This window comes from Nomascus leucogenys, chromosome 2, assembly GCF_006542625.1.
Source record: "Nomascus leucogenys isolate Asia chromosome 2, Asia_NLE_v1, whole genome shotgun sequence".
NCBI classification, from domain to species: domain Eukaryota; kingdom Metazoa; phylum Chordata; class Mammalia; order Primates; family Hylobatidae; genus Nomascus; species Nomascus leucogenys.
In genome coordinates this window covers 152,694,652-152,708,033 of record NC_044382.1, presented here as the reverse complement: position 1 = coordinate 152,708,033, position 13,382 = coordinate 152,694,652, and the positions used below count along the sequence as shown (strand labels likewise).

Genomic DNA, 13,382 nt, shown 5'->3' with positions numbered 1-13,382 from the left:
TTTAACAAAATGCATCACAGCAAGCTCATGGTCGGTCCTTCAGGCAGCCCCCTCCAACTGGGTGGTTTCTCGAAAAGAAAAAAATCCTAGAGTGGGATTTTAAAATTAATCAAAAGCCTTTTTCTGTCACTAAACAAGACAGCAGGTGTGTGCTCCTATTCTCTGCTCATTTTTATGTGTCTACACATATACCCACCTGTATAACAAAAATAATCAAAGCAGGTGGGTTTGCAAACACACCTCGTTTTTAAAAAATGCAACAACACAAACACTGTCCAAACTTTGGGCGGAAGAAACAACATGGGTTTATTTTAAGGTAAGTACAACAATTAAGACCACATAAGACAAACATAGATGAAGTTAGATTTTTTAAGTTTTTTTTTCTTTTAGGAATACTCAGGGTGGAACCTACTATACAAAACCATCACACTTTGTAAATAAAAAGTATCAGATACTTGACTTCTTTATCCACCAACAAAAAAATAAATTATTTTCTTGTTTTGTAAAAGACCTACAATGGGAAAAAGAATTATATCTCATAATTGTACAGGAAACAAAACCCACATCGGTTTCTTGAATTCAATTTGGCAGTTATAAATGGTTGGGCAAGATGAAAAAATTATCCAGTGAACTCAACTTTAAATATTATATTAATGGCTCTGAACAACAACAACGACAACAAAATAGCCTGATTACAAATCCACACATTTGTACAGCACGGTTGGAGAAATTTAAAATTACACACAGCACATACATTATCTATAGAGACCCCCATACACCTATGGGGGCCCCTACAGAAAGTCACTAGGGGCTCGCTATGGGATTTGGTCCATAACGTAACTTCTGAAAGCTCAGGTAGAGCACAGCACAGCCGTCCTGGTAGGGGAGGGGGATTTTAAGACCAATACTCATTTTGCTGGGCTGCGTCCCTTTGGAGGGATTTCCTGGGATCCCAGAAACGGGGCGGCGAATTAAAGTTACCTGCGCTCTTCACAGACGGCTGGGGGCTACCGTGCCCGCTCTCTGCTCCTGGGTCTGAGAAAAGGTTGGTGGACATGTTTTGTTTCTTTTTTGCGTCTCTGCAGCCCCTTAACTGTCTGGTTGGGTCGGGGCTGGGAAGCGAAGCCGGAGCGGGCCAGGGAGGGGAGGTCCCGGGACAGGTCAGTATTTCGTGCAGTCGTAGGAGTAGGGGGCTGCGTGGCGATAGAGAGACGGCGTGGATCTGTAGGGCAGCTGACAGCTGGCATTGCCACTCACCTGGGAGTCCCCGAGGGTGGAGTTCTCAATCCCCAGCCGGTGGGAGTTGAACATCTCCCGCACGTTGGGGAAAGTTTGCTGCTGGGCCGCGAACGTGTGGCCGGGGAGGTGGTTCAGGTCCCCGCTGTGGTTGAGATACCAGGAGGCCGCCTGGGCCGCGGCGGTCCCGGGCTGCGGCGTCGGCTGGGGCTGGGGAGCCGGCGGGGGCGGCGGCGCCTGCGGGTGGTGGTGGCCGTGGTGCTGGTGGTGGTGGCCCGTGGCGGCGAGCGCGCCCTCCTGGCCGGCGGCGAGGTTGAGAGCGCTCAGGGGCGACGTGGGGCCGCTCGGGTGGTCCGAGAGGGCCTCGTCCAGGGCGGGCGGGACGCACATGTGCGCGGGCCGCTCGGCCCCGGTGTACAGGCTCATGGCTCGCATGCTGCACTGGTAGCCCCCGGCGGCCCCGGCCTCCAGGCCCTGAGCGCACGGCTGGCCGTAGGCGGCGGGCGGCGCGGCGGCGTAGGGCAGCGCCAGCGGCGGCACCACCAGGCCGGCGCGTCCGGCCCCCGGGCTCAGCTCTCCGCCCGGCGGCGACGTTCGCAGGGTCATGATGTTCTCCACGCTGAAGCCAGGCAGCCCGTTGGGCGCCGCGGCGTGGTGCTCGGGCAGCGAGCCGTCGGGAGAGCCGGCGGGCGTGGAGGCCGGGCTGCGCGGGCTGCCCTGCAGCGCGCTCTCGGGGCTCAGCGTCTCCACCTTGGTGATGACCGGCAGAGCCGGGGACGCCGCCTCGCTCTTGATCACCACCTTCTTCTCGGCCTCCTTGGGGGCGTCCGCTAGGTGGGGGGCGGCCAGGGCGCCCTTGGACGCCGCCGGGGGCGGCTCCTTGAGATGGGCCCGCTCCTCCTTCTCCTTGGACACGTCCTTCTTTTTGAAGCGCCGCCGGCGCCGCAGGAAGCTGCCGTTCTCGAACATGTTGTAGGAGTCCGGGTCCAGGGTCCAGTAACTGCCCTTGCCGGGCTTCTTGTCGTCGCGGGGCACCTTGACGAAGCACTCGTTGAGCGAGAGGTTGTGGCGGATGCTGTTCTGCCAGCCCTGCTTGTTCTCCCGGTAGAAGGGGAAGCGGTCCATGATGAACTGGTAGATGCCATTCAAGGTGATCTTCTTCTCGGGCGCGTTCTGGATGGCCATGGTGATGAGCGCGATGTAGCTGTAGGGCGGCTTCACCAGGTCCTTAGGCGCCGCGGGCTGGTGGTGGTGGTAGGGCGCGTAGGAGCGGCCCATCCCCGCGCTGTACTGCTCCGGGTGGCCGGAATAGACGCCCATTGGGCTGGCCATGCCGCCGTAGCTTCCCGCAGCCCGGTAGTAATTCTGCTCGCTCAGGTAGGGCACCACTCCCAGGGCGTTGGGGTCGGACACGGAGTAGCGCGCCTGCATGCTGCTTCCGAGACGGCTCGCCGGCGCCCGCGCGCACGGACTGCGGCCGGGGGAGCGAAGGGGGCCCCGAGAGCGCGAGAGCGCGAGAGAGCCAGAGGAGGAGAGGAGGGGAGCGGGAGGGGCGGCCCCGGGCTCCTGGCAGCCTCTGGGGCGAGGGGGCGCGGGCGGCGGCGCTCGGGCAGAGCAGGAGCGCGCGCTTTTAGCGGACCGGGCGGATCGGCATCCTGGAGGGCGCGCCCCGGGCGAGCGCAGCGCCGGCCCCGCTCCTCGCTGGCTCCAGGACCCGGCGGCGGCAGCGCGGGCAGGCGGCGGCCGCGGACCCAGCGGAGACGCCGCGGCCTGGGGACCCAGGTGGACCCTCGGCCCGCGCGAGGAGGGGCGCAGGAGGCTCTCCAAGCCCCCAGCGAATCGGCAGCCCCGAGGGTCAGCGCACCGGGGTCCAAGCGGCTGCCCCGCGGAGCCCAGAAAAAGAGGCGAAGTCCCTTTTAGGGATTGGGAAAAGTTTCAAAAGTCTTCTTGCTGAAAGCGAGTTTTTACTTTCCTCAGGCCACGCCCCCTCCCAGAACTTTGAGCCAATCACCCGGCAGCTGAGAGGAGTCGGCGCCAATCGGGGCGAGGAGCGCAGGAATCCGTCGGCTCTAAGACCCGGCCGCCGCGGCCTCCGCGGTGACTCCGTCTTCACTTGAAAAGACTTCTTAAAAAGTTATATCTTATTAAAATTTATTATATGATCACATTTTGGTGAATGGGCCCACATGCCCAGAACAAAAATATAGCTACTTTCCTCTGTTAAAATAAATCCGTTTGAAATATAAAATAGAATGTATTAATGGAGTAAAATATCTCCCCCAAAGACCTTGTAAGTAGCAATGATCCTGGGACATTTTTCTTATTAATGAGTGATGAAGCGAATAATTAGATTTCCTAATAATGGGGGCCCAGGTGTAATGGATTCAAAGCAAACGCGCTGCATTGGAATGAAAGGGCCTTTCCTGGATGTTATACATATTTAATCAAATGATTAATCATCAACAGGGAGTTTCCAGGCTCGGGGTCGTCAAGGATAACCTATTGAGTTTTTAGAGGCAAACCCTAGAAACTGAGTTTCCCTCGCCCCCCGCCGAGGAGCCAGGCAGCGGAATGGATAGAGGGGAAGGTAGAAACGTGCTGACAATTTAATCCTCCGAATTCGCCGTGAATTCGGTAAATCATCCGCGTCACTGCGAGCAGTTTTGTGGGGTTTGGGGAAAAGGATGAAGTGACTCTGCTATTTCCTCCTTTCGTCTCCCGCGTGGACACTCGCAGCCCACCAACTTCAGCTTCGAAACTCCTCTCCCTTTTCCCAGATAGAAATTCCCTCTAACAAGCTAACCCCGCGCTCCCAGAAGACCGGGTCAATGCAGCGACCCACCGGGGCCAGGCAAAGCCAAGTTCCTGGGCCCTGCGAGGAGAAACCCGAGCCTGTTTTCCGCGGGGGCTTCGCTCGAAGGCGCGCGCAATGAGCGCCGCGCACCGCGGGCACCAAGCGTGGACGCTTCCCCTGGCCCAGGCCGGCGCCGGCCGCTAACACCGACCCCAGGGCGCTGTCCCTGCCTCCTGCTCCTGGCAACGTCCCTCTGGGAGTCTCCAAGTTGATTTTCTATATTTTAGCCTTTTTTTTGTTTTGTTGGGTGGGTAGGGTGAGTTGGGGAACGCGCTCCGTGGGGAGACTGGGTGAGCGGTTGATTGCAAAGGGTTCAAGATCCCTTGGGGATGATATTCGGGAGGCAGACCTGGAGCGACTTGGATCTCCTTGAAGGATTTCTCCTTCCCTCTAGGAATCCCGGACAGTTTGTCTATTTGCGGACTGATTATTTATTCCTTCCACACCTCAATAATCAGATACCCTTTTCCCACTTTCCCTGAAGGAGTGAGACACCCCTTTAACAAGGCTCAACGCGGGCAGAATTTTGGAAGTTGCTGGTCTGGTTGGGCAGGGAAGAGGGCTTCAGGGAGAACATTTGTATTTCAGGTTTCCTTGCACCCTTCCTGGCTGTTCATCGGCTGCGTATTCGATTCTCAGCAAAAGGCTGTTGAGAGAACCCACCAGGCCTCTTCGCCACCAGGCGACTAGAAGGCGATCGGGGCGTGCCACTCATTTCCAATAAAAGAACAGAAGACGAAAATGTAGATGTATTACCTTTGTCTCCTGATCAATTCAAAGCCAAAGGGAAGCTACAAATCAGGTTCCTTTACCTTGAATATTCCACTTCTGAAACATTGTTTTTATGAGTATTCTGGGCTCTTTTTCTAACCTGATCCTTTTTCTTCCTTCTTTGAAACAAAGTAAAATAAAGCTGCCCAGTTCTCAGCTCACAGGCAAATGATTTGAGCTTTCTGCCCCAACCCTAAACTCCCACCATGACTTTATTATTTTTAATAACTCTAGTATTTCCGCATCTAGCTTAAAAAAATAAAAAAGGACTCTAGCAAAAAGTGCCCTTCTCCTGCAGCGCATGACAGGCACACTGAGTTCGTGTCACGATTTTACTGGAAATGCAAGCTATTGATCAAGAAACACTCCTCAGCGTGTACGCTTCCTGGAGGAATATTATTTACTCTGCTTTTTACTCTGCTTTTACGAGGGATGTGTGTGTGTGTGTGTGTGTGTGTGTGTGTGTGTGTGTGTGAGAGAGAGAGAGAGAGAGAGAGAAACAGCTTTATCACAGCAAAACCTAAAATAGCTAAGGACTATGAAAAAATAAATTCCAAAATGGCAGTTGCTGCCTGCGTTTGTATTTACAAGGGTGTCCAGGTTTAAACCAATGTTATCTGGGGAAACAAACAAACACCTAAATCGAGTCTCCCGATATATTAACCACCCTCCCCCGCCCCAAAGAAAGGAAAAGGGGAGGGGAAAGAAATTCGTATAATCAAGACAGAAAAGGTGAGACACACACTTCCCTTTACCCCTGGAATTAGGTTTCTTGTTTGCTCAGTGGGACTCCGGGAAAGACGTCTGTTCAGGTTATTAAAACAACGCCTTCCATACACCTGGACTTTGCAAAAACCGTATTTCCGAGCTTTTCTTTAACCTGCCAGGGTATTTTGGATTGGGGGCTGCTACTTTCTGGCTCATTTTCCCCCTTCTTGACCTTGTAAGTCAGTGAGCCGAACGCGGAATCGGGTCCCAGAGGGCCTCGCGTGTTCCTGGAATAATAAGCGGCGATAAAGCCTAAAGGTATTTAATTCGCCTTCCACCCCCACCGCGCTGCGCTCTTCCCGGCCGGTGGCCGCTGCACCTGGACCGGCTGGGCTGACTCCGTGGGTGTTGGCGTCATCTTGAGGCCAACCAGGGAACTACTACGAGAAAAGGAAAAAGAAAAAGACCGCCCGGGCCTCCCTGCTTATCATGAAGGTGCTGACACCTTGTGGATACCCCTGGGCATTGCACGGCGGGAACGGAGCCTTCAAAAATCTGTAAAAGCAGGGAAAGGAGATAAACTGCACCGCGTCGATTAAAAACATTTCCCGTAGCTTTGCAACGTGTCAAGAACATGATCTGTTGTGAAACAAAAATGTCTTTGAAACTGCTCGGGGAGCAAGAAATTTTCTCTAGGGAAACTTGCTGAGGTTTTCAGCAAATAAAATCTATGCCTCTTAGGTGGCTAGAAGTCTGCATTTTCTTCCCCGAGAGTTGTTGAACAAATTGCCTCGTCCATGTTTTCCCGCTGCAGCTGTCTTTCTGCCCGAGGTGTGGCGTGAGCTTCAGGGAATTCATCAGAAAGCAGTTTGTGCTGGGCGTCTGTTTAGAGGGTTGGCTTGAACAAGAGGAAGACTTTGAAACTGGGCAGCAGCCACTTCTGCTTTTGAGGCACAACAGAGAACTCAAAGAGGGGACAATTGAAAGGAGTTTTGTTTCCTGTCTCAGTATTTCCCATTCATTCATTTCAATATCTTTCAAACATTTCTTTTCTGGGGTCACGAGGTGCCTTGGTTTTGGGGAAAGGGTTCGGGTAACAGAGGAGTCCTAGGCTTCCAGAAGCTACTTGGGAACCGAGGAGCCCTTGGGTTACACAAAGTCGGCGCCACCTCCTAAAACTCCATTGTAATCCGGCTTCTAGAGATTAGCTTTTGTGGGACAAAAAAAAAAAAAAAATGTGTCTTCTCTAAAACTGAGTTCAAGCTCATTTTACTGTGCGTGAGTTTTCCCGTTAGTGAAAGCCACGCTGCGCCATCGACAAATGGCAGGGCCAGAAAGGACTACAAAAGCGGGTGGGTAGTGGGGACTGCTCTTGGTCAAAAGGATTAAAGAAACTCAACAACTAAACGCAATCCTCAATCCTAGGTGGAAGAAATTTTTGTTGTTGTTGTTGTTGTTGAGATGGAGTCTCGCTCTGTCACCCAGGCTGGAGTGCAGTGGCACGATCTCAGCTCACTGCACGCTCCGCTTCCCGGGTTCACGCCATTCTCCTGCCTCAGCCTCCCGAGTAGCTGGGACTACAGGCGCCCGTCACCATGCCCCACTAATTTTTTATATTTTTAGTAGAGACGGGGTTTCACCATGTTAGCCAGGATGGTCTGGATCTCCTGACCTCGTGATCCGCCCGCCTTGGCCTCCCAAAGTGTTGGGATATTGTAAACAGCAATCAAGGACAGGTTTGAGGAGAGTTGGGAAAATTTGCATCTGGGGTGTGTATGAGATAATAATCTTGTAACAAGGGTAAGATTCTTGCGTGCGATAATTATACACGGTCCAGTAAGAGCATGTCCTTGCTTTTAGAAAGTACGTGTCAAAATATTTGGGGCTGATATTCATCATCTCGGCAACCTTTAAAAAATTCACCCTGCCGGGCGTGGTGGCTCATGCCTGTAATCCCAGCACTTTGGGAGGCTGAGGTGTGAGGATCGCTTGAGCTCAGGGTTTTGAGACCAGCCTGGGCCACATGGTGTGACCCTGTCTCTATAAAAAATACAAAAAAAAAAAAAAAAAAAAGCCAGGCGTGGTGGTGAGCACCTGTAGTGCCAGCTATGTGGGAGGCGGAGGTAGAGAATTACTTGGGCCTGGGAGGTCGAGGCTGCAGTAAGCCATGATTGCACCACTACATTCCTGCCTGTGTGACAGAGCAAGACCCTGTCTCAAAAAGAAGAAGAAGGAGAAGATTCAAAAGATTCAACCAAGATGGGGTCAGAGGGGAGAAGGAGGGTGGAAGGTCGTGCAAAGGTAGTAAGATGAGAACAGTTGTTCAACCCGTGGTGCCTGGGTATTGATTGTATTGTTCTTGCAATTCTGTAAATTTGAAATTTTTGAAAATAAAAAATGGGAGTAAAACACTTTTCTTACTCTGAAAATGTGAAAAGAAATGTGACAGTAAAGGAAGGTATTTCCATGGAAGGAATTTGCAAAATGTTTAGTGAGGGCCTAACTTAGTCCAGCGTCTGCTCTCCTCCTTTTCTGGAAGTTTCTGGAAAACTACCATCAATCACTATGGAGTTCATCACAATAATTCATGGTTTAAAAAAAAAAAAAAGGACTTTCTCTGAGGAGCTTATCTGTTTTATAATTCAGGCATTGCCACAATTAACCAAAGATGCCAGACATTCCGTATTATAGATGTTGTGGGATTTTTTTTTTTTTTAGACAGAGCCTCACTGTGTCACCCAGACTGGAGTGTAATGGCTCATGGCTCATGGCTCACAGTAGCCTGGAACTCTTAGCCTCAAGCAATCATAATATTAAAGATACATACATGTTTGTTTTTAAAGAAAGTTAGTCTCAATGACGACCCTGAGCCAACCCCAGCTTAGCAGAGGGCTCTGTTCATCAAAGTCACTCAGGAGCCTGAGTTTTCAAAGACCACCTCTCATCATATCTGTTCCTGTCATCTTGGCAGGGGAGAGAGGTGATCTGGCCCTGGGAATCAAGTCTTCCAGCCTGGAAGTGACATGTGTCACCTCTATTCACAGCTCATAGGCCAGAGCTGGTCATACATCCCCAACACGCCCAGGGGACAGGAAGATCAGTCTTCCCTGGGCGCAGGCATCTGCTCCGCAGCCTCATATTCTGTCTTTCCAGGTGGGTAATGACTGTCCTCTGTTCTCTGCAGCCCCAGTGCACTGCCCAGTACCTCAGCACAAGATGTGTGTGCAAGTAGGGCTTCAGTAAGTGTACGACTGTTTCCAAGATTTCCCTCCTTAGGAGATAAGGGGAAAAGCGATGTGTACATACCGTGTGTCATGCACTGTGCTAAGCGTTTTGGCCACAACCTCTCACTTACTCCTCTTTTAGGGTAGGTACTATTAATACCACCATTTTGCAGGCGAGGAAACTTAGATCTTAAATAACTAAACTAAATGTTGCCACTGCCAAGTGATGAAATTGGGATCTCTTAACCCACTCCTTTGCTGACTCTTTGAGATTGAGTTAGGGACTTGGGCCAGGAGTGATGGCTCACGCCTGTAATCCCAGCACTTTGGGAGGCCGAGGCGGGTGGATCACCTGAGGTCGTGAGTTCAAGACCAGACTGACCAACATGGAGAAACCCCATCTCTACTAAAAATACAAAATTAGCTGGGCATGGTGGTGCATGCCTGTAGTCCCAGCTACTCGGGAGGCTAAGGCAGGAGAATTGCTTGAACCCGGGAGGCGGAGGTTGCAGTGAGCTGAGATCGCGCCATTGCACTCCAGCCTAGGCAACAAGAGCAAAACTCCATCCCCCCCGCCCCGCAAAAAAAAGAATTAGGGACTTGGAAATTAGAGATTTAAAAAGTTAAAAGAAAAACATCTATAATGGTGTATCCATGAAGCCATGACTTCTGACCACACACAACTTAATGTGTATGAGATTTGAGATTTTTATAGCACTAACTTGAATCCCTATGATTAACCCTGTGGGGTACATGGACTCACTGTAATGGCCTGTGGAAAGCAGGCTGCCCCTGGGGAGGTCAGAGAGGACTTCAGTGTTTGGACAAGCACAGGTTGAGAAAGAGGCGAGGGGGATGATTTAATTTTCATCAAATGCACAGCCTGTAGGATGGGTGTTCTGAGCCCCAGGAAATAAGCCAGGCTCAAAAGCCACAGTCTGGGGGCAGCTTCAGCCAGTGCTTCCAGTGACCACTGGGACTAGGGCTGGGGCCCACAGTGGCATAACTGAGTGGGACTCCAGTGGGTCTCACTGAATAAGGCCAAGAGTGCAGAACGCTCTCCCAGGGGAGTCCAACCACCACCGTCACTGGGCGCTGTCCACCTTTAGGAGCCTGTGGAAGCCAAGAACACTCCCTGGCCCTGGCCCCCACCTCTGCGTGTGTGCATCCCGACACAGGGCTTGCATGGCCAGCCCAGCCTGGACTCACCGCAGGGTCTTTGCACCTGCTGTGCCCTGGGCCTGGTCCCTCATCTGAGTTCTTTGCCCCCTTGCCCCCTCCTCCGAGGCCTCCCCCAGCCACCCGCTCATCTTGCCTGGCCCTCCACCTCCCCCCTTCTTCTTGCTCATGTTCTCAGTGGCACAGGCCCCCCTGCCTGGTGTGGTCTCATTCGGTCTTCTATCTGTTGTTTGCCTCACCACCCCCATACAGGGAAGACAGGCAGGGGCCTGGTCCGCCCTGTGCATGGCTCTTTTTGACACAGACTCCATGACAGTCCATGTTCCTTTTTTTTTTATTTTCTTTTTGAGACGGAGTTTCGCTCTTGTTGACCAGGCTGGAGTGCAATGGTGCAATCTCGGCTCACCGCAACCTCTGCCTCCTGGGTTCAAGCGATTCTCCTGCCTCAGCCTCCCCAGTAGCTGGGATTACAGGCATATACCACCATGCCGGGCTAATTTTGTATTTTTAGTAGAGACAGGGTCTCTCCATGTTGGTCAGGCTGGTCTTGAACTCCCGACCTCAGGTGACCCTCCCGCCTCGGCCTCCCAAAGTGATGGGATTACAGGCATGAGCCACCGCGCCCGGCCACAGACTCCATGTTCTTAACTATACATTGAACAAATGGGGCTTCAGAGATACGCAGCCCGCCCCACTTCACTGACTCCCCAACCATAACTTACAGGCCTTGTCTCCCATTTGTGGTTTAACCCCAGAATTTGTTTCAAACATTTACTAGCACTTATTTTAGGCAGACACTGCAGAAGAAATGGGGACTCATCGTCAAGTGCTCCCTGGCTCCCAAGCTGTGGCAGGCGCATGGGTGATGACGGGCTGAAACTATTTTAGGCCAATGCTCATAGATAGCTCTCCCTGTGTTCTAGGTGCTATTCTCCGGGCTGCATGGATCCGAACTTCACCGTCACCAGTGTGGAGAGGCAGATGCCAATGGTGCTCCTATCTCCACTCCACAAATGAAAAGCAAGGCACAGAGACGTTCAGTGATGCCCCCAGCCTCACGCAGCTAGAGAGCTGCAGACCTGGGATTTGAACCAGCCAGGCAGGAGGCTCAAACCTCCACCGCGGTGCCGTCCCTGCCACAAGACGGTGCAGGGAGGGGGGGGCCAGGCTGAGCAAGCCCGGAAGAACCAGAAAGGGGAGGAACAGGCTGTGTGAGTTTCTTGGAGAAGCTGGCAAGAGACTGGGGGCCCTTTCAGCTTGCCAGCTTGAGCAAATGAAAATAACAATGCCCACAGACTGCATGGAACATGCTTACACTAAAAATGAAAAAACAAATCGCTTTATCTGAAGTTCAAGTTTAACTGGGAAACGTGTATTTAATCTGGCAACCGCTAATTTGAGGGAAGAAATTCTTTAAATACCTTTTCAGTTATTAGCTTATTAAACAATCTTACATTTTGTTAAGTTGGTTGGTGCAAAAGTAATTGCGGTTTTTGCCATTACTTTGAATGTAGATTGAAAGTACAACTGAAGCTACTAGATGTAGTTTCGGAGAACTATGATGTTTAAAGTTCACAGTAAACGGGAACACAGCTTGGAGATTCACAGCCATGTTCTTCATGCCTAGGCAGAGTCACCATTGCTACGCTATTCCTTCCAGCCAGGTTCTAAAAGATGCCTGTGACAAGCTTTGCAATCCTCCGTGAACCTGCACAGGAATAGTTATAGCAGGTTTATGTGTATTTGCAAAAATGTAGGGGCAACTGACGGGTCCTGCAGTGGGTGAATGGATAAATAAACTGTGGGACACCAAAACGATGGAATATTACCCAGCACTAAGAGAGGACCGTCCGGCCATGGAAAGACATGGAGGAACCTTAAATGCATATTACTAAGCGCGAGAAGCCTGTTTGAAAAGGCTACATAGTGTATGATTCCAATTATATGACTTTCTGGAAAAGAAAAAGCTATGGAGAGAAAAAAGACCAGTAACTGCCAAGCGTTAGCAGGGAGGGAGGAAGGGAAGAAGAGGCAGGGCACACAGGATCTGTAGGGCAGTAAAAATATTCTGCGTGATACTCCAGGGATGGGCACATGCCATTATGCATTTGTCAAAACCCCAGAACATAGAGAAAGCCTGAGATCTAATGTAAACCATGGCTGTTGGATGATAACGATGTATCAGTGTAAGTTCATTGATTGTAACAAATGTACCATTCCACTGCTGTGTATAAATACAGCCGCGGGGGTTGTGTATGGGAACTCTCTGTACTTTCTGCTCAATTCTGCTGTGAAGTAAAACTTTTCTTTTTTCTTTATTTTGAAACAGAGTCTCGCTGTGTCGCTCAGGCTGGAGTGCAGTGGCACAATCTTGGCTCACTACAACCTCCGCCTCTTGGGTTCAAGTGATTCTCCTGCCTCAGCCTCCTGAGTAGCTGGGATTACAGGTGCCAGCCACCACCCCCAGCTAATTTTTTGTACTTTTAGTAGAGATGGGATTTCACCATGTTGTCCAGGCTGGTCACAAACTCCTGACTTCAAGTGATCTGCCCACCTCAGCCTCCCAAGGTGCTGGGATTACAGGTGTGAGCCACCACTCTCAGCCAAACCAAAACTTTTCTAAATGATAAAGTCTACCAAAAGAAAAAAAAAAAAAAAAAAAATTCTGAACAAATGCAAATTTACATATATGATTGAGTTTTAAGTATTTAAGGTTGAATAGCATCTTCTTTTTTAAAAATTTTAAGTTCTAGGATACATGTGCAGGATGTGCAGGTTTGTTACATAGGTGCCATGCCATACATGCGTGCCATGGTGGTTTGCTGCTCCTGTCAACCCATCACCTAGGTATTAAGCCCCACACGCATTAGCTATTCATCCTGAAAGCATCTTCCTTTCATAAAAGAGCCAGTTGATTTTTTCTAAGGGGTCTCTTATTACTACTATTTATTATTTTTATTTATTATTATGTTTTTCAGAGAGGAGTTCTCGCTGTGTCGCCCAAGTGGAGTGCAGTGGTGCTATCATAGTTCACTGCAGCCTCGAACTCCTGGGCTCAAGTGATCTTCTGCCTCAACCCCTCAAGGAGCTGCGGGTAAATGCTCTTTGAGGCACTTCTGACTTGAAAACATGGTATGAAGGAACTGAGGAGAATGCCCTTCCTAGCACCACCTGCTTTCTAAAATTGCCACTGGCAGATTGTCCCTGGCATCTCATTACCATCTGGGGGCAGTGCCAGGCTGTCCATCGGAGAGACTTGGGCTCTGTTTTGAGCACAGCTGGGTAACGGAATCCTGAACACACTTCCACTGCTGGGACCAAGTCTACTTGCATAAAACACTCTCTGCAGATCTACTGTGCTTCCATGAAAGGGGGAAAGGACATCCAACCTCTGCGAGAGATTTTATTTT

General features: G+C 50.9%; 1 protein-coding gene across 1 annotated transcript; it reads right to left on the bottom strand.

Annotated features, from left to right (window-relative positions):
* Positions 1–287: 287 nt before the first annotated feature.
* Positions 288–3,167, bottom strand: FOXC2 (forkhead box C2). Its single transcript, XM_003272513.4, has one exon. The coding sequence runs from the start codon at positions 2,665–2,667 to the stop codon at positions 1,162–1,164; it is 1,506 nt and encodes a 501-aa protein (XP_003272561.2). The 5' UTR covers positions 2,668–3,167; the 3' UTR covers positions 288–1,161.
* Positions 3,168–13,382: the final 10,215 nt, after the last annotated feature.